At 39.8% G+C, this 26,923-nt stretch overlaps 1 protein-coding gene across 2 annotated transcripts in view; it reads left to right on the top strand.

The window, feature by feature from the left end:
- snx2 (sorting nexin 2) overlaps window positions 1-26,923 on the top strand; it is a 54,468-nt gene that overhangs the window by 9,349 nt on the left and 18,196 nt on the right. For both annotated transcript variants that reach the window (XM_069169321.1, XM_069169320.1), the window contains exons 2-12: window positions 1,267-1,366; window positions 2,847-3,007; window positions 3,221-3,287; window positions 4,995-5,038; window positions 7,847-7,988; window positions 9,041-9,119; window positions 12,680-12,755; window positions 17,344-17,457; window positions 18,445-18,538; window positions 23,266-23,471; window positions 26,613-26,756. In XM_069169321.1, coding sequence (XP_069025422.1) covers window positions 1,267-1,366; window positions 2,847-3,007; window positions 3,221-3,287; window positions 4,995-5,038; window positions 7,847-7,988; window positions 9,041-9,119; window positions 12,680-12,755; window positions 17,344-17,457; window positions 18,445-18,538; window positions 23,266-23,471; window positions 26,613-26,756 — 1,227 coding nt within the window. The remainder of the gene's footprint in view (window positions 1-1,266; window positions 1,367-2,846; window positions 3,008-3,220; window positions 3,288-4,994; window positions 5,039-7,846; window positions 7,989-9,040; window positions 9,120-12,679; window positions 12,756-17,343; window positions 17,458-18,444; window positions 18,539-23,265; window positions 23,472-26,612; window positions 26,757-26,923) is intronic.

Here is a 26,923-nt window from a genome sequence, read left to right as displayed (position 1 = left end):
GAAGACTTTGGAGTGGCCTAGTCAAAGTCCTGACCTGAATCCTATTGAGATGCTGTGGCATGACCTTAAAAAGGCAGTTCGTGCTCGAATTACAACAACTCTGCAAAGATGAGTCGGCCAAAATTCCTCCACAGCGCTGTAAAAGACTCATTGCAAGTTATCGCAAACACTTGATTGCAGATGTTGCTGCTAAGGGTGGCCCAAACAGTTATTAGGTTTAGGGGGCAAACACTTTTTCACACAGGGCCATGTGGGTTTGGATTTTTTTTCTCCCTTAATAATAAAAACATTCATTTAAAAACTGTATTTTGTGTTTATTTGTGTTATCTTTGACTAATATTTACATTTGTTTGATGATCTGAAACATTTAAGTGTGACAAACATGCAAAAAAAATAAGAAATCAGGAAGGGGGCAAACACTTTTTCACACCACTGTATATATGTCTGTTTCTCAAACTAGACACGAATGTATTTGTCCTTTTGCTTAGTTGTGCACTGGGGCCTCCCACTCCTCTTTATATTCTGGTTAGAGGCAGTGTGCACTGCTCTGTGAAGGGAGTAGTACACAGCGTTGTACGAGATCTTCAGTTTCTTGGTAATTTCTCGCATGGAATAGCCTTCATTTCGCAGAACAAGAACAGACTGACGAGTTTCAGAAGAAAGTTCTTTGTTTCTGGCCATTTTGAGACTACTGGAACCCACAACTGCTGATATTTCAAATATTCAACTAGTCCGAAGAAGACCAGATGTATTGCTTCTTTAATCAGCACAACAGTTTTCAGCGGTTAGCCTGTTGAAATTATCAACTTGCATTAGCAAATACAACTTGCCATTGGAAGGGTTGCTGAGAATGGCCTGTAGATATTTCATAAAAAATCAGCTGTATACAGCTGCAGTAGTCACTTACAACATTAACAATGTCTACAAAATATTTCTGATCAATTTGATGTTATTTTAATGGACAAAACATGTGCTTTTCTTTCAAAAACAAGGGAATTTCTAAGTGACCCCAAACTTTTGAACGGCAGTGTGTATATCTACAGAGCTTAGTGCAGCAAAACAATGAAGGTTAAAAATGAAAAGGAATGTCTGTCTTATCATAAACAATAAGTAATATCAGGACTCTTATCATTATTATAATCCACGATATTGTTTACAAAACATGTATTATTTAACAAACGTTTTTTTTATTCCTCTAAAAATAACATTTGCCTGCTGCATAAGAAGTCCCATTTTAAGTGTGTGTCTGTGTTTTTGTGTGTACAGTCACAACCAGCCTGTCAATCTCCTGAAGAGATCAGCACCAACTCAAACGGACCCAAACAAGACTCTCTTTTTGATGACGATCCAGAGGATCTGTTCGCAGGTATGTCCGTCACACGTACACAGATACATAAATTCCTACCTCTTTATGGTATCATGCGAGCGCAAAAAAATTACAAAACAACGTTGATGTGCTGATATTATGCTGAGTTTTGCCTATCCGTTGAGAATCGCATGCACCTCACAGGACCACATAGAGCTACAGGGAAAACAAGGGAAAGCTACAGACATTGTAACGATCGGGCAAAGTAAGACCTACTTCTTAAAAGCAATGTAATTGTCTTTCTCAGGCTTATCAATGATGATAAATGATCTAGAGTCTGAAGTCTTTGACAATTTTGAGACATCAATGATTTATTACAACAATAAGAGCAGTATTTCTTTGATATGATTTGTCTGAAGTTTAAAAGGTTTTCCTTGATTCATTTCAATAATTTGTCTGTTCATATAGTCCCAGTTGCAAGGTTTCTATCTAAATGTAGCACAAATATTAACCAAATTTTGGCACCAACTACTATGTTATGTGAATATTAGGAGTTAGTTGATAGAATAAACACCAGGTGGACCCTTTTGGTTCATTTGAACCTCCTTTACTTCCCTTTAATGTGGCTATTGTTGCTCTATGGCTTGTGGTAGCTCCACATGCACTGCACTCCACTTCCATTGTAGAGATTCAGGGAAATGAGGAGTCACACAAAGCACACATTTTAGGTTTGCTTTTCTACGCTGACCTAAAGTAAACACAGAAATTAGTCGCCTGGTGTGGCCATTTTGCCAACTGGATTCGGGATCTCCATCTGGGGATACAAGCTGGCCGACCGAATCGCCCTGCATATTAATCCGTGCACGCCAGTTTGTTAATGTGTGAGGTTGACTTTCTGGAGGGTCAGCAGTTAAATCCAATGGCGTTATTACCCCCCGTGGACCTTTTATGAGGATGGGTGCAAGTCATTTCAGTTTGATGAGCTTTTGGAACTGCAGGCTACAGACTCTTAAGCATGGAGGCAGTGGCAGAAAATCAACAGAAAATCCCCAAAAGACAACATAGTTTTGGGAAACTTGTGGTGTTCCTTTGCTCACTGTTCTAGTTTCATCATGACTCTGAACATGTTTTATGATTTCAATGCTTTAAAAAAAATTGAAGTTTTATGATTTTTTTTTTTTTTTTCAGGCAGTTCTTTTTAGATCAAATTGCTGTTCCCCTCCAGCCCTAACTGTGTCCATAAATATAACAAAAGAGGGTTTTAACAGGAAAAGAAAAAAAAAATCAAGTGAATTAATCAAGAATAAAAAAGACGAATAATAACAAAATGAGTGCAGAGAAGTTGAAAGTAAAGTAACTCTGGTAACCAATGTACCATTTTTTGTTTGTGTGCACATGTTACCCACAACAAGTAATGTCCATATTCTCTCTCTAAAGGGATACAATTTTTTGCCCTATCACACACTCACTGACTCTCTTTTATGTGTGTGTGCGTGTGTGTGTATTGTTGTTGTTGTTGTTGCTGCTGTTGTTGTTGTAGAAGCAACAGAAGAGGTTTCATTGGACAGTCCAGAAAGAGACATCCTGCTATCTGATGGCCCGTCGCCCGCCATCACTCCTATCACCCCTCCCACCTCTGTCATCACCCCTCGCATTGGCCACGCCCATGACGACATGTTCACACACTCCTCCTTCGACGAGGTGACACTTCTTTGTGGCCACATGGCACTTTAATTTCCTTCTGATCGGTCAAAATGAACAAATACATTTTGGTTGTATATTTGCAACGCACTGAATTTGTCAATCATTTGGGGAAAACCAGACTTATAACCTCTAAAACTGACATATTATTATCACATTAATAAGTGATCGTAGTCTCTTTGAAGAACAGTTTTTTTTTCCATGTTTCTGTAGATTGAAGAGGAGGAGGATGGTGATTCGTTTGACATGCACATATCAGTGTCTGACCCAGAGAAAGTGGGTGAGTGTATTTTGATTTTGCATTTATATAGTCCTAGAATATCCTGGAACAATGAGAGGCGTATTTAAGAACAGGTGAAGTCAGAAAAATCCAAAAGATATTGGTTATTTAGCATTATAAACATTTTCCTCAGTCTCATTAGCCCACATTTCCCATCAGCCCCCAAAACGATGAAATAAAATGTAGTCGACATCGACAGAAGCCAACAGTCTACTAAGTTACAGATTTTCATCATTCTAACAAATTACCGCACTAATAGTTTATTGTTACAACACCACTGAAGCTCTGTAGTAGTGACATGTGGGTCACCTGTGACCCGTGTCCCCTGTGGGCTAACCGACGGGCGGGTTCGGGTGGGGTCGGATTCCAAAAGTGACAAGGAAACAGCTCTGACCAAGTTTATAGATAACACGCAAAATTCGGGCGATTTCGTATTGCAAGAACTTTTTCAGAGTTTCAAGTTTTTCTCTGCAGTGTAGTCACTGAGAACCATCGTAGTTCTCAGAACTCGGTGTAGTGGGACTTTTGTGGCTCCGACTTCACGGTAGATACTTTTTCGCATAGGAGAAATTGTACCGTGAGTGAGTCAACACTTTGCCTTGCCATCACGCAGCCCTTTCTCATGAGGGGGAACTTAAGCTGCTATATTGCCCTTTTTCAAAGTTACTAGACTCCCTTGACAAAAACAGTCATTTTTCTTTTGGAATATTTTATTTTTAAACGTTTTAACAATTCAAGAGAACATATAGAACATTAAACATTGCAGAACATTACATAACAAATTGAGAAAGAAAAATACACAAATAAATGAAATAAAATTAAGTAAATAAATAAATCAAGTCAATATAAATTCCCCCAAACAAAACAAAACAACACCAACAACAACAAAAAGAGAGACACAGCACAGCACAATGTATATTGTAGCTCAAAGCTTCAAATAGCTACGGTCCTATGGTGCTGTTAGTGTTGTACCCATGTACTCCAAATAAGGCTGCCAGATAGTAAAAAAAATAATTATATCATTTTTTGACATCATATGTAATCTTTTCAAGAGGAATATAACTGTCCATTTCCACAGTCGATGAGAGTAGGGGAATCAGATTTCCATGTCATTGCTATACATTTCCTGGCCACACATAAGCAATTTCTGCAAGTTTAATTTGGGGCTTCTTTAAAGATCTGTTGACAAAAAAACAGTTATTTTACCATATAGAACACTGGTCAACAAACTGCCTCGATTGGTTTGTGTTATTGTGTAACTTGTTTTAACACATTAGTCCGGATGCAAACTAACACAGTTCAGAGCTAAAAACATGAAGTCTGTCCTAAAGAAAAAAGTTTCGGGGGTTATTAACCATTAATATGTGCGTTGACAGTGCAGGACTGATATTTCATACGCGGTAGAGGTTTAATTCCTAAACTTGTTTTACAGTCCCTGTATGTAAATATATAAAAGGTCAAACAAGAGACAGTAAATATTGCCACAAGAAAACTTATGTAACCAGTTTAACTAGTGTGATATATGAGCTGAGTGTGTTCCTGTTTCAAGCGTCAGTTATTCTGTTTAAAGTATTAATGCTAATTAAACAGTGAGTGACACATTGAAAGGACAATGTTGTATTTCACTGTATAATCGAAATACTGGTGAGATTTTATGGCCTAAATACATTTATATAACTTTTTGTGTGATTCCACTTTGTTTTCCAGGTGATGGAATGAATGCATACATGGCCTACAAAGTGACGACCAAGGTGAGATTTTTATCAAACTGGTTATTTTATTTATGTTTTTATGGCGAGTGATGCTTATTGGTAAAGCATTTATTTATATATTAGTCGGATCTAAAGCATTTGAAGCAAAACTTGTTTCTCAACATTCTTTCAATAAAACACACAAGGGTGAGAATTTTTTCTTGTGACAGACGGGTGTATTCACAATTTCGTTTATGTATTCTTCTCCACTACTGTCTATGTGTAGTCAGATATCAGATATATGCCACCTTCAGATATCCTCAGATCTATGGTGTGCGTGAAGCAGAAGCTGAAATTTGTTGAATTTTGACCCCAAACTATGCTGACCTTTTTGGGTTAAGCCAATAACGGTTGACCTCTGCTTGAACTAAAAAAATATAGACATGAATTACTTCTTCTGAATTTCCAGAACTATACAGTAAAAAAAAAACTGGCCTCACATTAGCATGCAGATGCAACAACAACAACAAAAAAAAGCACAGTTTGTGTCTTGGAAACATAGTCATTTACTACTTGCTATATTAGCACTGTAGGATTAAGTCAGGTGAAAGACAAAGCGTTTATTGTGATACAGTTAAATTAAATTATTCCTTTGCTTACATTTATCAAAGTAACATGAGGTATAAAAACAAAGAAAAATAAAAGGTGATTAGTAAAATGTATTCCGGGCAGAAAGCACAACTAAAGGCTCTTCTTTTTTCGGTATAAGTCCAGGTTTTTAGTGTTCATAATACAGTATTAAAACACGGGTCTTGCACTCTACGTTCCCGCAGTATTTACCACTGTTTCTGTACCATTTCTGTTAGCCTGGAAGTTTTCTTTGCTGTGAATAAACGTTCTACAAAGCAGCCCGCAGTAGATCGAGACTCGAACAGTGTTTTTGTAACAAACCTTATAATGCTGATATTTCTTTTCTCGATACCACGCCATTTTTCCATTGTTTGTTCTGGAAATTCTGAAAAACACAAGTAGGTTCGTCCCTCCTTTAGTTCAAGTGTGGTACGTCAGCGCAGATCAAGTCAAAGTTTAAAATGGAGATGGACCACTGAATAATATGGCTGTGGTTTGTTTAATTTTTCACCTTCGACAAGACATGACACTAAAATCACTACAACGGTATTCACCTAGATTTGATCGAAAACTTCTCTTTTTTGCCAGTCGGGTGCAGCCAATCTTCAAACAAGCTAATTGATGATGTCATTGGAAATTGGTTTGTCTCTGCTATTCGCTTGAACATATGCTCTAGATGTAGAATCTGATTCAGTTTTTTTTGCACGTCTATTTTAAATAGGTTTCCAAGTAAATATTGCTTATTCGACCCAGACCCAGAATGTGTCACCTGCAAATCTCTGACAGACTCAATTTGATCGTTTTCTTAGGAGAATTGGCACATTTCTTTCCATGAGCTGTTGGGGTCCCAACAAATTCATCCACATATGTATATGGTCACATAGTCCAGGCACAGCATGACCATATGGTGCAGTGAGATGGGAAACACTTTAACTTTCTGTCATTTTGTGACAGCAGAACAACAATTTACTAGCGATTCTAGCACATTTTCCACATGCACACCTATTAACAGTTGCATATACCATGTAGAACATTTTTTATAAACACAACTTGTGATTTAAAAGGTTAAATTCATTGTTATGTCCCACAAAAAGCCCCAAAAAATTAGATTAATGTTTACCATCTGAGATGTCCTGCTGTAATCTGTGATCCTGTGGATTTTTGTGCTGTTGTGCGGATGGATCTGAGAAAGTCGACATTTCCGATCAAAAAATGAGAGCTAATATTAGTTAGCAGGTTTACAGTTGACTCTTAGTGCCTCCACAATGGCAAAAGGATGAGCCAGGGCTCACAAGCAGTGGGTGCTGCCCTGCGTCTTCTTTGAAGCTGGCCAAACAGAAGTCAGTAGACTCTCAGGGAGGGAGACCTTGAATTGAGGGGATACATAAAAAGGGCAGTTTAAGATAAAGACGTTGGTTTGAGCTGTGAATCACGGAAAGTTACTTTATTAAACTCTTGGAATATAAACAAAATAACACCTTAAAAATGTATATAAATGGTCCCCTTTTACAACTATACATCATATACTAGGTTTAACCTAAAAATAATAATGCCAATAATAAACTTTATTTGTATAGCACCTTTCATACAAGAAATGCAGCTCAAAGTGCTTTACAGCAAGATAATTTCATGCAGTGTTTCATATAAAAACAGATACAAATGAACATTTTAAATTATAGAAAAGAAATGAGATGCATGAGAACAGATAGAATGGATAAGAACCGATAAAATGCATGAGAAACAGATAATATGCATAAAATTAAACAGAGTTAAAATATGAAATAAGCAATATGCATTTTAAAGGTATAGTAGTTCAAGTGCAGGCAAGTGCAAGAGAGCTTCCAGAGTAACTAGTTAAAGGCTAATGTAAAGAGATATGTTTTGAGCTTCCTTTTAAAAGTATTAACTGAGCTAGCTTCCCTGATATCCTAGCGTATCAATACCCCAACTTTTCTTCTTTTGCAATATATAAGCTCTTTTTTTTTTTTTTTTAATTTTCCCACATTTCCCTTGACAGTACTTTGTGAATTCATAAAGTTCTTAAAAGCAGTGCTGATGGAAGCACACTTGCTGCTTCCCCACAAGTTGCTGTGGCTGAAAGCTTTTACAGGCCTTTCAAACCGATGTTTCCATTAACTTTTTGTGTTTTAACCAACAGGACAGAAGCAACAGTCGTTGACTACTCTCTCTTATCTTTCTCTCCGTCTCTTTCTCTCTCTCTCTCTGTCTATCACCCAGACTTCCATATCCCTGTTCAAGTGTAATGAGTTTTCAGTAAAAAGGCGTTTCAGTGATTTCCTGGGTCTGCACAGTAAACTAGCCTCCAAGTACCTTCATATAGGCTACATTGTCCCCCCTGCACCGGAGAAAAGCATTGTGGGTAAGTAAAGCCAATGCCACGTGACCCACCCACTGTTGGGCCAATGGGACTGTCTAGAAAGCAGGTTTAGTGTAACCTCTGAGTTTGTTGTGCTAGAGTTGACTTTATAGCTCACATTAACGCTCAGTCAGAGGTGAATTTTGCTCTGAAAAGTCCCATCTGGTAGCTTTTCTCCTATAAATCTTCAACTAAGCCTAATAAGCTGTCTGACACACCATTTAATCTTCTCATTCATGCACCTGATATCAAAACCACATTTCCACCAAAATCCATTCTGAAAGGTAGTTCTTGGAACTAATACTTAGTTGTCTGTGTTTTCACCGCAGTCTGAACCCTGCAAAGATGACTTTTTACTTATTTATTTTTGCATTCAACATTAAAGAAAACCAAAGAATCCTGCTCAGTACCCGTCACTTGAACTCACTATAGTAACACAACGTTTTGGTGTCTACCACCATCACATAAAGGCCATGCTTATTTTCCTGCGGAAATTCCCACCTATCAGAGGATGCCAGCAAACTCTCCCAATATGCTCATTGTATTGTAAACATGAGAAATTATACCCAACCCGTTCTGTGGCATTAAAAGAAAACAAAATTTGAACATAAAAGAACATCAGCGAGATGTTATAGCACTGTTGTTGATATAAAAAAATGATCGCTTACTGCATCAAGCAATGGAAACCATGGGCCTTCAAATATTGTATAAAATCAGGATAATGAATCCCGAATTTTTTTTTTTCAGTTTTTCAAAAATCAGTTGTAAAATTGCACTGAAATACTTAAGTACCTGGTTTAGCATCTGAGCAATTGAGTTCAAGTCATCATTAAGACAATTATATTTTGTTTTCATGTTGGACAATAAAAAGAAGAGCTGGATGTAGATAAATATAGGAAACATATGAGAAGTAAATACATACATAAATAGAGTTTGTGTAAAACGTTCTATGAGTTGTGAGTGAAAACAGACAAATGTGTGTTTATGTTAATTAGTATCCCGCCCTTGTTGTGTTTGGTTATCAGTTATGTAAATGAATCTCTTCTTGTCTGCAGGGATGACCAAGGTGAAGGTGGGGAAGGAGGACCATTCTTCCAACGAGTTTGTGGAGAAGAGGAGATCAGCACTAGAGAGGTATTACGAGAACAAAACACAGAAGAATCGAAAATGCAGCGGAATTTTGTTTTCTGCTGCCCATTTATGGGAATTTGCAATACTGGTTTATGGTCAGCAGAAATGTAACAATTGAAAAATCTATCGTAAAGAAATCAGTTACTTTTTATTTACAAGATTTCCAAATTCTGTGATATTTGTATTTATTTTTTTGTCATTCTTTTCCCATTGTGACTGTGATAGAGGTATTGAGTTGGGTTTTAAAAAAGTCTTCAAATTCATTGGAGAAAGACTGTTAAAACAGAATTACCAGAAAGTATTAAAAGAGAAGAGACAGTGGACTGGAGATTAAAAACTGAAGGACAAAAAGAGCAGTGGAAAGAGCACTTTGAGGAACTCCTAAACCCCACCATCATGCCCCCTGGAGAGGAGGCAGTGTCTGAAGACTTGGAGGGGGGGTCGCACCCATATCCCTGGCAAAAAGCTCCTCGGTGGCAAGGTGCCGGAGGTGGATGAGATCCGTCCTGAGATGCTGAAGGTGCTGGACATTGCTGGGCTGTCTTGGCTGACACGCCTCTTCAATGTTGCATGGGGGTCGGGAACAGTGCCCATGGACTGGCAGACCAGTCCGTGGTTCCCATTTTCCAAAAAGGGGACCGGAGAGTGTGTTCCAACTATCAGGGTATCACACTACTCAGCCTCCCGGGCAAAGCTTATGCCAGAGTGCTGGAAAGGAGGCTCCGACCGTTTGTCGAACCTCAGATTCAAGAGGAGCAGTGCGGATTCCGTCCCGGTTGTGGAACAATGGACAAGCTCTTACCCTCGCAAGACTCAACTGGAGGGGTCTTGGGAGTTTGCCCATCCAGTCTACATGTGCTTTGTGGACTTGGAGAAGGCTTTCGACCGGGTCCCTCGGGGTTTTTTGTGGGGGGTGCTGCGGGAGTTCGGGGTGCCATCCGGGCTCTGTACAACCGCAGTAGGAGCTGTGTTCGTATTCTCGGCAATAAGTCAGACACGTTCCTGATGGGTGTTGGCCTCCGCCAGGGCTGTTCTTTGTCCCTGATCCTGTTTGTGACCTTCATGGACAGGATATCTAGGCGGAGCCGGGGGCAGGAGAACGTCGGGTTCGAGGATCTCGGGATCGCATCTCTGCTGTTTGCAGATGATGTGGTCCTGTTGGCCTCTTCGGACCATGACCTCCAGCATTCACTGGGGTGGTTTGCAGCCCAGTGTGAAGCGGCGGGGATGAGGGTTAGCAACTCCAAATCTGAGGCCATGGTTCTCTGCCGGAAACCGGTGGATTGCTCCCTCCAGGCGGGGACGGAGTGCCTGCCTCAAGGAGTTTAAGTATCTCGGGGTCTTATTCACGGGAGATCGACAGGCGGATTGGGGCAGCTGCAGCAGTAAAACAGGTGCTGCACTGGACTGTGTTGGTGAAGAGGGAGCTGAACCGGAAGGCAAAGCTCTCAGTTTACCAGGCGATCTACGTTCCGACCCTCACCGATGCTTACGACCTCTGGGAGTCATGACCGAAAGATCGAGGTCGCGGCTACAAGTGGCCGAAATTAATTTCCTCCATAGGGTGGCTGGGCTCAGCCTTAGAGATCGGGTAAGCAGCTTGGACGTCAGGAGGGAACTCGGAGTAGATTCGCTACACCTTCGTGTCGAAAGGAGTCAGCTGAGGTGGTTTGGGCATCTGATCAGGATCCTCTTGGGCGCCTCCCTCTGGAGGTTTTCCAGGCATGCCCAACTGCCAGGAGACCCCAGGGAAGACCCAGAACACGCTGGTAGGGATTATATCTCCCAGCTGGCCTGGGAATGCCTCGGGATCCCCCAGGATGAGCTGGAAAGTGTTGTGGGGGAGAGGGAAGTCTGGACCAACTTGCTTGGCCTGCTGCCACCGCGACCCGATCCCGGAAAAGGGGAAGATGATGGATTGATGGAGGACAAAAAGAAAAATAATTTTTTCTATAATAGCTATTGCTGCAGTTGTGAAAATCCATTTTCTCAGCAGACACGATGACTTGTTTGAAACTAAAGCGGCTAAAAGGAATGTAGCCATCATTCATTTTAGTATTTACACCTGTGCTTTTTTTTCGTTCTTCTGCTTTTGTGATAACTTACACACACACACACACACACACACACACACACACACACACACACACACACACACACACACACACACACACACACTTTGTCATCAACACAGCTAACAAAAAATTAAGGTAACTACATCACAGGCTGATAGTCCTGCATTCTTGTTTTTGTATGCGCGTGCATGCGTGTGTGTGTGTGTGTGTGTGTGTGTGTGTGTGTGTGTGTGTGTGTATGTGTGTGTGCGCGTGTGTGTGCGCGTGTGCGTGCGTGTGTGTATGTGCATGTATGCAGTCATGGTAAAGGAAAGATCAACTTGGTCAGAACATTACAGGTTGAAAGGTTAACCCCCCCAAATATTACATACATAATTATCACAACATCCATCTTCATGTGTGCGTTGAATACTAGGGGGGTAAGGAGAGGGGGACGAGGCTGACATTCTGCTGCCCTTTCCTGCTGGTGCTTGATTGACTGGAAGGTCAGCCAGTGACAGGTGTTAGAGCTCAGAGCTGCAGAACTCCATGCTGATGGACACGTGTATGCAAACGAATGAGCAGGGTTAATTAGGACAAAAGTTTTACAATCATGGACATTTTTAAAGTTACAACCCTGATTCCAAAAAAAGTTGGGCTGCTGTGTAAAATGTAAATATTGCAATGATTTGCAAATTAAATAAACCAATATTTTATTGCAGATAGACTAAAGACAACATATCAGACGTTGCTCCATAGCAGAAGAGTCCGGGTGCTAAAATGACCTTCCTGCAGTCCAGACCTGTCTCCAATTTAAAAAAATTTGCCGCATTACTAAAATAAGAAATATGACAAAGGAGACCCTAAACTGCAGCTAGAATTATATCTTTAGGCAATAATAGAGCAACTTTTCAATCGTATATGAGGCAAGAACGGGAGAACATTTCACTTTAAAAACTCCAGAAACTGGTCTCCTCAGTTCCCAAACGATTATGGGATTTACGGGATTTGCAAATCATTGCATTCTGTTTTTATTTGCATTTTACACAGCGTTCCAACTTTTTTGGGGAAACGGGGGTTGTAATAGGCAAAAAACATTCCAATGATAGCACTTTCATTTTTAATGAGTGTTTTTGGTTTACGTAATAAAGGGTTACAATAATGGTACATTTCCGATGAATATTTAACTTTTGGTGATTTTTCTTTTTTTTGGCAACTGTTAACAAATCCCAGGAAAAGACCAAAACAATTTGATCCTACTAAGTCGGGAGACAAAGCAATAAAGAGAGAGAGGTGATCCCAGACTACTGGGATTATAAAACATTAAGAGGCAGGTGGTAGAATGGTAGTCATCCAAGAGGCCTTGATAAAGAATAAATACCTTATTTTTTTTAAGATAAGTGTGGCTGCTAGCTCCTCCAAGGCAATTATAAGTTAAACACTGATAATAAGTGAAGTTTTGCCAAAAGCAAATTTGTTTTTTGATTAGTATTTTTTTCTATGTTTCAGGTATTTGATGCGAACAGTGAATCATCCCATTCTACTCAAGGATCCTGACGTCCTGCTGTTTCTGGAGAGCTCAGAAGTAAATATGAAAATTGACTTATTTTACTCGGAAATGTTTGACTCATCAGCGTCAGTCAGTCAGTCAGTCAGCCAGTCAGTCAGTCAGTCAGTCATTCGGTACAGCCAGGACTTTATACAAACATCAACAAAATAGTTTGTTGTCATCAGACTTCCTTTCGACAGGGCTTCCTTGTTTTCCTCTACAGAACTGTTGTTGTTTTAACAGCACTTCTTGCAGCCCAGTGCCTTTTTCAATGTAACTGACAAAACCCTTAACAGTGGAGTACGGTCGGCATCGTTATTTTAAAAAGTGCTTCTGCTTCAATGCTTCACTGCAGAAAATCAACACAACCTGCAAACTGCAGTTAGACTGCATACCTGCTTTTTTGTCTGTTCTATTTCTGGAGTTCAATTTTAACTTCAATGCTAAAACAATGGGTAGGAGTTTAAAAACTCACAGCAGCCCATTTAGTTATTAGAGGCAGTTTGTTTTTCAGTGAAACTTTTGGATCAGGTGAGCAGAAAAATGGTTTTAAAATTTTAAAAGATAACACAATTTGTTTGTCCATTTTTTTTAGCCATACAAGAAAAAATGGTATTTTAACCCTGAGAACCCGACGAACGCAAAGTGCATTCAAATTCACTCCTCTTTAATCTCGGTTGAATAGCGTAGCGAGTATTCATCACCATGTGTAGGATATCTCGTGAAACTGCACAACTTGATCTTTCCAAAAAATGTCGGTCTGTGTGACGAAGCATTGCGGAGACAATTGAAGTTGAGGTTGCGTCGACGTTGCACTCTGCATGAAGCGCTACTCTTCATTGAATGAATCCCGAAGTCCCACTCACTTCAGAACGTACTGTATAGGAAAATAAACAGCAGAACTTACCTTTTCTGATGAGACCAGTCGTTTCTCTGTATGACAAAGCGTTTTAAGCCAGTCCAGTTGAAATCACAGCTGACTTCTGTACCATCTCCAACATAGGGCTGACATTACATCCCGCTTTGTATGAAATAAATAATAATAATAACACATTTGTGGGCCTGCACTATAGCTGAGTTAGCTGTATTTTTTTCCCCCTGATATAAAGGCTAATATAAAAAAATCTCTAAAACTTCACTTAAAAGTGAAGGTAGTGAAATCGCCCTGAAAATAGCCAACGGTTCACCGGGTTAATGTATTAAAACATCCACACTGTATCCTGTATGGAGGAAAAGCTTTGCTGCAGTGACCTCAGTGAGCTCTAGAATTGAATGTCACCAGCCAAGTATTAAAATAATTCCATTAATTAAACTTTTATTTTTGTAGGATGTAATACGACCAGTAGCTGTTAAATCATTCATTAGCTTCATAAATTTACCATCAAGATTGTCAGCCTCATTGTCTAGAGCAGAGGTTTGTGTACCCAACCATATTTCCCATGTATAATTTCCCAGTACAGATACCCATATTTTTTTCATGAAATAAAGTTTACGGATTTAACCATGCAATAGCCTTAGAAAATAACAATAAGAAAATCAAATCAAAGAACATATTTCATATTTCTTTGCATCCAAACTGGCATCTGTGTTCATTGTCTTAAGCTTATGCCTGCCCATACCACAACATCCCTGCCACCATGAGCCACTCCGTTCATAACATACCTGTCAGCATCAGTCTACTATCTGTAAACTGGTATTTATTGATGAAGATATAAATGACAAAGTCCTACAAACTTTCAGACCCCATTAAATGCGAGCATTTGCATTTTTTCCTCTCAAGCTTCCTTGAGATGGTTTCTGACAGTTTGTGCAGAAATTCTTTGGTTGTATAAAACCAACTGTTGCATCAGCTGTTTTGGGGCGTTATGACATCTTGTAGCATTGCGTTGGGTGATAAAACTGCACATTTTCGAGTGTCCTGTTATTATGACCCGTCCAGGGCACACCTGTGCAGTAGTTATGCTGTTAACCTAGTATCTTGATGCGCCACATCTGTCAGGTGGATGGATTATATTGGAAAAGGTGAAGTGCTCACTTCATGGATCTTAACAAATTTGTGAAATTTCTTTTAGAGGTCTTACATCTACCATAGACTGTATATAAAAGTGGACGTAGCTTCCGGATCTGAAAAATGAGGCCGATGAGGAAGTGCCTTAAGCTGCGATACCACAGAGTGCCACTAGAAGTTGCTCCGAAAAGCCTCCGGCTCGTTAGAGTCCCATTAAACGAGTCAAATAAAATTCTCAGTCAATACAATTTCTCCATGAGTTATCTTGGTTTTGCTAGTTGAAGTCACCCCTTATTAGTTTTCTCCATAATTAATTATGAAATAAGCTTAAAAAAGTCTTGTTTTTGGGGGCGTGTCTGTTTGATTGACAGGCCTGTGGTGCAGTCAAGATACGGCTATCGGTGGGCGGGACGTAGTATCTCCGGGTTTCCAATCAAATTGGGTCAGATCCCCCGCTTGCTCCTCCCCTGGCTCGCCCAAATATGGTCACTTCCACTCAGGACTAGCAAGATGTCGCTGGCCAAATTACAAACTCGAGGCTTCCAAACGGCCGTTCACAAACCAACGGGCGACGTCACTGCTGGTTGCCAGTTGACTTCAACTGAGTGTTGTGTTTATATTTTTGTTGAATGTGTGTAGAGAAGGGAGGTGGGGGGGATAGCTGTAATTGATCATTGTGACTGATGACATGTTGTTAATATAAAGTTGACAACTAAAACTCTTTCAACTTGAATTCTGTGTACAGATCTGGATGTCTGTCTTTGAGATGGTTAGATAAGTTTTAGTGGTTCCTCCTTTTTTTCCCCAAAATGTTCTTGATCATCATTTGCATTCTGGCTTCTGGTCATCTATAACTTGTACCTGATCATCCAACTCAAACAGTAATATACACCACAATTGCCACATGTTGATGTTACCTTGGTGCCTTTGGTTCCATAGGAAAGAAGTACCTTCACATTATCAAAAGTATTGGTTCTTGTAATAACCGTAGTAAGTGTGTAATGCCTCCCTCAACTAAAACTATTCAAACTGTATTTTGCGGTCTTTGTGTTGTTTATTAACCATTGTTGATTGTGAAATGTGCAAAAATCCTCAGTGCCAGACTTTGTTTGGTCTGCAAACAAAAAACCCAGCTTTGCATAAATAACAGTTTTTTCATGACGGAGGGGACTTTGGGACTTTCTGACATTTGACGTGAGATTAGTTTAAGAGTTGGCATCCCTGCCAGGGAAACAAATTCAAAGTGAAAGTATATTGATCCATATCCTCGCCCAGTTTTAAGTTGGGAATCTTGGAGCCTTCTTCTTATATATGGTGTATACTTGCATGTTATGTAGACTACACTTTCTTTAGTGTTTCTTTAGTCTTTATCAAGGCTCTTGGATACCAGGATGAGCCTTGTGCTCCACCAGTTGCACTCGCACCACAGTTTGGAATCACGAGAGGACAATAGTGGAAAGATTAAAAGGTCATTATGATCCATCCTACGCGCACCCATAATATCCACTGTAGATGTATAAAAATGTAACCAGCATTTATCGAGCTATTTCACCCTTTGGACCATTAGGTCAGATATACAGACAGATTGACCTTGAATTAGACACAATCAAATAATACCTTTGTTAAAAATAGGCGACTGCTTCTTTTCCCCAACAAGCAGCAAAAAAGTGCCAATAAGGTAAAAACCAACAAGTCCTTGCTGTGAGCCAAGCTTCGGAAAACTGCCACAGGTTTTAAAGGCCCCTGGCGTGTTCCGTTTCTGCACTTTATCCTCCACTCCGACGAAATCCTCTTGAAGCATTTTATCTTGTCAGCTCAAACTTTCTTCCCGCCACCATCCACCTTAACTCTGGGATTGCATTGTGTTATACGGCTGCTTTTGTTGGGTCCAAGAATAAATGGCTTTGTGTCACCGATTTAACAAATGAAGCACTTGGACTCTTGACCAAGCGCGTCTGGCCCGCTTAATGAAACACAACCAGTAGGTGTGGAGGTGGTGTGAATGGGACCAATCTGCAATTGTAAAATATTTGTACCCCCCCTGCCTTCATTCATTTATCCAAGTCCTTTCTTCAATGTGGGCCCCAGGGACAAAGCTGTCCCGCTGGCTACTGCTTGCTCATGTTAAATGAGATTGGAGAGGAGGGAGGGGCAGGAGGAGGTAAACTTTCACAGGAAAACCCTGTATGTCTGGGGAAAAAAAGTAAACTTTATCCAAAATTAAGAAAAATTAGTCTATTTTCAGATAGGCGTCCAAGTGTTTTCAGACTGACATATTGGGTTCTGAGTAATCTTTTTTTTCCACCGTTAATTTCCCAGCACATAAAGTGGCTGCATTAAATCTGATTGGAGCTAAAATGTGAGAGACATATATAATCAAAGGAGAGGAGAGAAAACGCCACCGCTGGGATTGAGTTAGAGAGAGGAAAAGACTGAAACAAAAAGGAAGTGAAAGCAGTAGACAGTAAAAATTTAAGAAAAAAAAAAGGTGTGAGAATTTTATCAAAAAACAAACCAAGACAGCAAATACAAAAATAAATTAATGCTGGAAAGATTTTAAATTTGACTAACAGAATGCAAGATTTGGATAAAATTGAGTGTTTGCTTGTTTTGTAGTTGCCGCGGGCCGTCAGCACCCAGGCACTCAGCAGCGCCGGACTTCTACGAATGGTCAACAAGGCTGCCGATGCCGTCAACAAGATGACCATCAAGATGAACGAGTCAGATGCTGTGAGTGAAGAGGGATGGGACGAGTGGAGGAGAAGGAAATTGAAGAATGAATGGGGTTAGGGTTATAGATGGGGTTATAATGGGGTTATAGAGGCAGGTACAGCAGTACAAAAAGGCTGAGACAAAGGAGTTACAGGTGCAAGGAAAGAAAATGAATAAGAAAAAAGAGGACAGAAGAAAGTAAGAAATGTTGTAAGGATGGGAACAAGAGGTAGAGAAAAGGGAGAAGTAAAGAAGGAAAAAGGTAAAAGTGAAGGATAAGTTGGGAGAAAAAAGACGACAAAGATGGAGGGAAGGAAAGAAAGGAAAAATAAGGAAGCAGGAAGGAAGGAAAAGGGAAGTAGTGAGGTTATGATATCATGGAATAAGAAAATACAGATCAAAGGAAGAAAAAATAAAGGAAATAAACGTGGAAGTGGGAGAAAAAAAGGATTGGAATAGGGAAGAAGGGAAGACTGTTAAGTGGGAAATCCAGAAACAGCAAGGAAGGGCACAAAGGAGGGAAACCATAAGTGAAGAGGGAAAGAAGGGAGGAAGAGAAATGCAAAGAGAAATTATGAAACGAAAAGGCATTTCGGAGAAGGAGGGAAATAAAGAAACGGGAAGGGAGGAGGAGACAGGAAAGGAAAAGTATTGTGAAAAAAGAATGGAAAGGAAAAAATAAAAAAGAGTAATAAACAGGTGATTATATGGAAACAGGAAAGAAAGTGAGGAAGGGGAAAAGTCTTTAAAGATGGTAGTAAGGCATGATAAATGAAGTAAAAGACAGAAATAAGGACGCTAAAAGGAGGGAAATAATGTAGCATAAATGGAGGAAAACAAGAAATAACAAAGATGGGAAGTTAAGAAAAAAAAAAGGTAGCAGTACCAAAAAGGAAGTCAGATAGAGAAGGGAGTAATAATGGAGAAATAAAGATTGTTGTAGTTTAAAAAACTTTTCAAAAGTCATACAAAACTGAACTGACTGAATTTGTGTTTGTGTGTCAGTGGTTTGAGGAGAAACAGCAGCATTTTGAGAATCTGGACGTCCAGTTGAGGAAACTTCACACCAGCCTTGAATCGTTGGTGTGTCACAGAAAAGGTATGCTGTGTGCTTTCATTCCAAAATCTCCTAAAATATAAGCATTTTATTCTTCTTCATTCATTAAATATCCTGAAAACTGCTCTAAAATGTTTAGTGAAATTTCAGTTGATATAATTGGGTCGTTGTTAATCAGATTTTTTTTTATTTTGAACAAAACCTCACCACAGCAGATCCGGATATTCGTCATGTTTTCTATTGTTACATCAAAATTGAGGTGGAATATATGTTTCTGAGAATGTTGACTTTTACCATGGTTCCTGTTGATCAGTAGTCTTCCAAATTTTGATGTATGGTATGTGAAGGCTCTACCTGGTGGTACCAAGAGCCTTGCTGTAATACACTACACTGTACACCACCCACTTAGAAAGAGCCAGGGTTTCCCACTTAAAAATGTTCAAAGGGACATCTATCAAATGGAGCGAATCACATACTCATTAAGGCTCCAAAAGTCTATCTTTACTAAACGATGGGGTCCTGCCGCAGCTTTATTAATACAATGAGGGTTATTACTCAATGAACTTTTATCTGATAATTTTCTTTATACACACACATTATATACAGTGCATCCGGAAAGTATTCACAGCGCTTCACTTTTTCTACATTTTGTTATGTTACAGCCTTATTCGCAAATGGATTAAATTAATTTTTTTCATCAAAATTCTACACACGATACCCCATAATGATAATGTGGAAAAAAAACGTTTTTTTTTTTTTAATTTTTGCAAATCTATTAAAAATAAAAAACGAAAAAAAAAATCACGTACATAAGTATTCACAGCCTTTGTCATTACACTCAAAATTGAGCTCAGGTGAATCCTGTTTCCACTGATCATCCTTGAGATGTTTCTACAACTTGATTGGAGTCCACCGGTGGTAAATTCAGTTGATTATACATGATTTGGAAAGGCACATACCTGTCTATATAAGCTCCCACAGTTGACAGTGCATGTCAGAGCACAAACCAAGCCATGAAGTCCAAGGAATTGTCTGTAGACCTCTGAGACAGGATGTCATCGAGGCACAGATGTGGGGAAGGGTACAGAAAAATGTCTGCAGCATTGAAGATCCCAATGAGCACAGTGGCCTCCATCATCTGTAAATGGAAGAAGTTTGGAACCACCAGGACTCTTCCTAGAGTTGGCCGCCCGGTCAAACTGAGTGATCGGGGGAGAAGGGCCTTAGTCAGGGAGGTGACCAAGAACCCGATGGTCACTCTGACAGAGCTCCAGCGTTGCTCTGTGAAGAGAGGAGAACCTTCCAGAAGGACAACCATCTCTGCAGCACTCCACCAAGCAGGCCTGTATGGTAGAGTGGCCGGACGGAAGCCACTCCTCAGTTAAAGGCACATTACAGCCCGCCTGGAGTTTACCAAAAGGCACCTGAAGGACTCTCAGACCATGAGAAACTAAATTTTCTGGTCTGATGAAACAAAGATTGAACTCTTTGGCCTGAATGCCAAGCGTCATGTCTGGAGGAAACAAGGCACCGCTCATCACCTGGCCAATACCATCCCTACAGTGAAGCACAGTGGTGGCAGCATCATGCTGTGGGGATGTTTTTCAGCGGCAGGAACTGGGAGACTAGTCAGAATGGAGGGAAAGATGAATGCAGCAATGTACAGAGACATCCTTGATGAAAACCTGCTCCAGAGCGCTCTGGACCTCAGACTGGGGCGAAGGTTCATCTTCCAACAGGACAACGACCCGAAGCACACAGCCAAGATAACAAAGGAGTGGCTTCGGGACAACTCTGTGAATGTCCTTGAGTGTCCCAGCCACAGCCCAGACTTCAACCCGATTGAACATCTCTGGAGAGATCTGAAAATGGCTGTGCACCGACGCTCCTCATCCAACCTGATGGAGCTTGAGAGGTCCTACAAAGAAGAATGGGAGAAACTGCCCAAAAATAGGTGTGCCAAGCTTGTAGCATCATACTCAAAAATACTTGAGGCTATAATTGCTGCCAAAGGTGCTTCAACAAAGTATTTAGCAAAGGCTGTGAATACTTATGTGCGTGTTATATTTTCATTCTTTATTTTTAATAGATTTGCAAAAAAAAAATATTCTTTTTTCACTTTGTCATTATGGGGTATTGTGTGTAGAATTTTGAGGAGAAAAATGAATTGAATCCATTTTGGAATAAGGCTGTAACATAACAAAATGTAGAAAAAGTGAAGCGCTGTAAATACTTTCCGGATGCACTTTACCATCTTCTCTGAAAGTAAATATAGCACCTATGGTACTACACTTAGGAGTGGACAACTATTATTTCTCCAACCCCTTTTATTTATTTATATTTTTCATGTTTATTTGTATTTTCCTTTTTTGGGGTGGGCACTATTTGTTGTTTGTTGTTCTTTCGGTGCTTTGAGCATTGTATCTGCTCATTGTATCTGTGTACAAAGACTACATACAGCTGAAAAATGGACATTGAAAGCAACTGTCTGAAAATGTACGTTGTTATGTTGCTGAAAACTGTATAAAAAAATTAGTTAAAAAAAAGAAAAAGGGAGCATGCAATAAATAGTAAAAAGTAATAAAACTATTATTACACAGAAAAATGTTCAAGGATATGTCGCAATATAATGTTGTGATAGGACTTTCACTTCGGTGATTCTGTTTTGCATTCTGCTTGGCTCTAAAATGCCAAATGGATCGTACACAAAGCTCACCATTGACAGGAATTCCTCTATGTGTGTGACTTTTCAGTGGCTCTGATCATCCTCCACACTCTACTGAAGTCCAGAGAGCATGGTCAAATTGGCAATTGGTCTTTGTCAAGGTCTGGGGATCTGATGTCTTTTCCTCCTCCTTTATGGTAGACAGCACGGTGCTATAATTGCTCACCCACTCGGTGAGCTGGAATCCATCCTTTGCTGCACAACTATACCAGATATTATGCTTCCTGTACCGTGTGCGCAGATGTTTGACAATCATCCGCATAGAAAATTCCTCATTAATGGTGTCAGTTACCTGTGATCTGATGTGGAGATCACAAACAAGTGTACCAGCATGTACCAGCCTATTGAATCCAGGTCAGGGTCTCCATGTCTGACTTGAAGATCCTTACTTGATGAAACAATAAACTAAGATCTGCTGTAAGTGCTTTGGCTTCTCGTCTAAGCCTGAGTAGAACTCCCAATTAGTGAGTAAGTAAGATCAAAGCCTTGCAAGAGTTTCGAGTTTAGGGACATGCCCTAATACACTTGAAGATGATAGCAGTAGAGGGATGATGGGTATGATTACTGCCAGCTCGGTGCGGTGCTCCTGGAAACCATCAAGGAAGCAGAATGACATCAATGGTCTGAAATCTTCCTCCTCTGAGGTGAACAGTGACATCCAGCTTTCTGTCACTCTGTTGTCTGTTGCACATGAAGCAAAGACAGCCATGTCACTATCTGACGATGGCAGGTTCATGGTACCCCGATATACTCCGCTGCTTCGGTGTCCGGTAGTTGTCTTAGGAGCTGTAAAAAAAAGTACATGGGTGCTGTGCTCAAGGGTTATGATAACAGACCAACCTTGTTTCTTGAGAACAGCCCACATTGGAAGTAGGTGAAGACACATTCGACTTCTTCCGCTTCGATGCTCTGTTGCACAGAGCACCGGTTGCCAGTTACAGGTTTTTTTTAAAGTTAAAAATATTAAACATGTCATGCAGCCAAATCGCACCAAATTCATGAGCGCACACCCTCGAGACCCCATCAATGCACCCACTAAGTTTGAAGCAGGTAAGGCGAATGGTTGTTGAGATATGTGAGGGACAAACAAACGTATAAGCACACAAAGATCTGTATAGTAAAGATAGTAGGATTATGGTGCCATGTTTGGAAAGAAGATGGTTAGTTTGAATGCAAAAGCCTGCATCTGTGAGAAGCATAACTAACATTAACTTTGTGGTGTAGCGAAGTCACCTACCCAACAATGGAAAAAAAGATCGCAACAACAAAAATTGATGAATAAACCCAATCATTAAAGTACACTGGCAGAAGTTGAGCATTCTCATGTTTAGCCATGTTGCTCTATGCTACGCCGGTTGCCAGTCCAAGAAAGGGAAGGAGTTGATTGGTGTGCTGCTTTGTTGGCCTTGTCAGTCGTTGATGAGCCAGGCTATAAGAAGAGGTCGGGTTCTGATGTTGGATGGAGTCTCTGATGGTGCAGATGGGAGTAAACCGGTTGCTCCTTTTGTTATCTGCAGGTTAACACGGTTGTCACTGCGCTGACTTTCTTCATTTGCTCACATTGCTCGTGAAGTTAACTAGCAGGCTTTTCTTTTTTGTTTATTAAACTTAAGTTAGCGGTGTGAAACAGAGGATCATAGGTGGGTCACTAACACAAGAGGACCAGGAGGAAAAGCACTGAGAGAACAAGAGATAATGAAGGAACTGGGGTTTTGTTGACCAGGTCAGAGCTTTCTAAGTGTCTTCGCAAAAGTTGGCGTTTTTCTGGCACAGTGTATTTTTAGATATTCTTTTACGTTAGCATTGGGCTCTGCACTTCATAGTTATTAATCATACTTTGTTTTTAATTCTGTCGTATTTTTTTTCCCTCTCATTCCTATCGTTTTCCCACCTACTGTTTTTAATACTACGTGGGGTTTATTAACCAATTAACAGGACATTTTTAAATTCCTTTGGAGGAGACCACATTCTATGCTGCAATCTCTGATAGTATTGGAACTGGAGGCTGCTGCATCAGACTCTCCTCTTCTTTCTCTTTCTCCAGAGTTGTCAGTCAACACAGCACAGTTTGCCAAGTCAGCAGCCATGTTGGGGAACAGTGAGGACCACACGGCTCTGTCTCGAGCCCTGTCCCAACTGGCCGAGGTGGAGGAAAAGATTGACCAGCTGCACCAGGACCAGTCCAATGCCGACTTCTACTTCCTCTCCGAGCTGCTGGGGGACTACATCCGTCTGATCACAGCCATCAAGGTACGGCTGCTGGTAGCTTCTTCAAAAGTGCAGCGAGGTTCAGAAGAGAAAAAAGCGAGCCTTTAACCTGAAGGTGTTAAAACAGCCAAAAACACTCTAAACTCTCAGTAGTGTAAATTCGGTTTTATTTAGGCCAGTAAAGTTAAAACCAGTCATACAGTGCTGGGTAAGAGATTGCCAACCCTTTAAAAAAAACAAAAAAAACAATTAAAGCAAAGATACAAATATATTCTACTTGGTCATTTATTATTTTGAGTAAAATTACCCAATATTGCATATCTGTGAGTGGCAAAAGCATGTAAACCTCTTGGATTAAGCAGTTAATTTGAGTCAGGCGTTTTCAATCAGTGGGATGAGAATCAGATAATCCGTTTTAAAGGATCTATCAAGGTGTGAACCATCACAACCTGAAGTGTATCCTGGCATGAATAGACGATATTTCTGAGGACCTAAGGCTGGAAAAGATGACAAAACCATCTCTTAAGGAGTTTAAACATCACCATTACACTGTCAGATAGATTGTGCACAAATGGAGAAAAATTCAAGACCATTGTTACCCTCCCCAGGCTTCGTTGACCAACAAAGATTATTCCCAAGAACAAGGCAAGGAATAGTCCCAAGAAGTTACAAAGGAACCCGGGGTCATTTCTTAGCAATTAAAGGCCTCTCTCACATTGGCTAATGTCAATGTTCACGAGTCCACCATCAGGAGAACACTGAACAACAATGGTGTGCACAGCAGGGTTGAGACCCGTTGCTCTACCAAAAGAACATTGCTGCCCATCAACAGTTTCCCAAAGATCACATGGACAAGCCAGGAGGCTGTTGGAGAAATTGCCATCTTTGATGAAACAATAAATTTTTAGTTATTGTAAAAAGGCTGACTTTGGATTGCTGGGTTAGATGGAGAGCTTTTGCATTGGCACACCAGTTAAAGCATGAGGATCTCACAGATGAGAGCCCTTTAACAATTTACTGCCCACTCATTTCCACTTCTAGACAATTGTTGACCGTCACAGATGATGTCGTGGATGATTTTATAGCTAAAAAGACAGGAGAAGAAAATAATCAATAAACAAAGGTAAATCAAATTCAGAGCACTATACATTAACTAAGGAACGAAGAAGAAACAATAGTTTTAAACAATATCCATAACCTGCTCAACTATTGCATCCAGTGCACAGTCAAGTGGAGAACAATGGGCAACACCACACGGAGATCAGCATGCTGCACCAAACAAAAGGAGAGACTGAGCCGGGCCTGATCCTGGTCTCTTATCAGTTAAGGTGTGGCTGAATAGGTAGAGGCAAAGCTCAGCCCCCTTAGGCTTTGGCAGGAAGGAGGATTTACAACAGTTGTAATGGCAAATTGTAAAGGAAACTGTCAAGACATCGGTTGGCCAGTGTCTCAAGAGAAAGAAGATAAAAAAATAGTGCATGGATTGGAATCGACAAGTTAAAGTCCTGACCTTAATTCATCAACATTTCTAGTGATGTGAAGGGAACCAGAAGCGGGCAGTTCATGTTTGGAAACCGACCACCATCCTAGAGTTGAAGCTATTCCGAACAGAGCAATGGCTTAAACATTCCTCCAAGCCGAAGTACAGGACTGATTAACAGTTACTGGAAACATTTAGTTTTTTATTGCAGCACAAGGGAGTAACATCAGATACGGATGGCAAAAGCTTCACAAATGCCACTCACAGATATGTAGTATTGCATAATTTAACTAAATGACCAATTTTTTAAAATTGGGTTTCTCTTTATCTACTTTTTGAACTTGCGTGATGTTTTATGTCAGATTAATGCATTAATTACAATTCTGTAAGTTTCACAAACTGTACAGAACCCCTGTAGCTGTCCGTTTTCTGCTGAGTCACCAATCAAACCAACCTGCTGTCTGAGCTGTCGGACTCTGAATGCCTGAGTCCAAGTAGCAGCTGCAGTTATAGCAGTATTGCTGTGTGAATGTAGTGGTGCAGTGTTCTGTACTGTTCAGGACATGCTGAAAAAGTAATTGTCGTAGTTCTGGAAAAAGTTAACTAAAAACAAAACAAAACAGGTGAGGTAGTTTAATCCCTTGTCCAACTTGGTTTTCCAGAGAGTGGGATAATTCTGCCTGTCCGACTGTGACTGCATTGTTCCTGTTAACATTTTTATTATTGGCACATTGTGTTAATTAAGTTTTGTTCTTCCTGTTTATACATAATGTTTCTTTTATTTTGAGGTTATATGACTGTATGGTCAAAATATCAATATCTAAAATGCTTAATCCCTAATATCAGTATCTAACCTTAAACATCCAGTATTAGTCAGCTCTACAAAATATTCAATGCACTATAATGTGAGTCTGTGTACTTTAAGACACATATTTGATTAAAAAAAAGCCAGTAGGGGTAGTAGGGAACAGTTTTTGTCTTGTCTCAATTATAACTATCATAAATTTATCCGATTTTTTTCAATTCCAGTTCAATTGGTTTTTCACTGATATGGTTTTCTGTATGCTGAGCCTTCAAAGAAAAGAGTGTGCAGAAAGTAAGCAAATTATATTAATGATTTTAAGAGCAAGACTGCCAGGAAAGAAACCGTTGATTTCATTAAATTGAAAAGAATTTTCTTTTGCAAATTTTGTGATTTTGCATGAGATTTAGGAAAAGTATTTACAAATTATTTACCCCAGCTGTAATATTGTTCTTGAAAGCATATAAAAATGTTCAGTCTTAAAAAGGTCTTTAAAAGTTTTGTATTTCATTTCAAAAAGTGGAAAGAAGCTTTCGCAGTAAATTCCATGTTTTAATAAGGTCAAATAAACACAACTAAATTAAACTCAGCTATTAAATGAGAGTCAAATTTTACAATTCCTGTAACAAAACATCTAAAAAAAAAAAAAAAAAAAAAAAAAAAAATGCAAGAAATACTGACTTTTGTACAGTTACAACACAGTTCAAATTAAACCATAGACCACATATTTGGGTACATTTAAGCCGACAAAATGTACATAAAACATTTCAGTAAAGATGTCTGTTGATGATCTTTGGAGTAAAAGGTTATTGTTGTTGTGAGTATTTCTGGGACATTTGGTTTGTAATAAACTCTGTGTGTGTGTGTGTGTGTGTGTGTGTGTGTGTGTGTGTGTATTCAGGGTGTGTTTGACCACCGCATGAAGACGTGGCAGAAGTGGCAGGACAGTCAAATGCTTCTGCAGAAGAAACGAGAAGCTGAAGCCAAACTGCAGTTCACCAACAAACCGGACAAACTGCAGCAGGCCAAAGACGAGATCAAAGAGGTAAGTCAAGTTATTCTGTGAAACATCGACAAAATATGAGATATTAATGTTACCCTCAATGTTTGCATGCAACACTAAAAGCAATCAAATATAAACCCAAAGACAAATAGTTTTGATGATAATAGTTTTATTAACAGCAACTGTACGAATAATAAACATTTGTAAAA

This window comes from Embiotoca jacksoni, unplaced genomic scaffold (assembly GCF_022577435.1).
Source record: "Embiotoca jacksoni isolate LCO1_2020_lvr unplaced genomic scaffold, fEmbJac1.0.p SCAF_44, whole genome shotgun sequence".
Lineage (NCBI taxonomy): Eukaryota > Metazoa > Chordata > Actinopteri > Embiotocidae > Embiotoca > Embiotoca jacksoni.
This window is presented reverse-complemented; position numbering and strand designations above follow the sequence as displayed.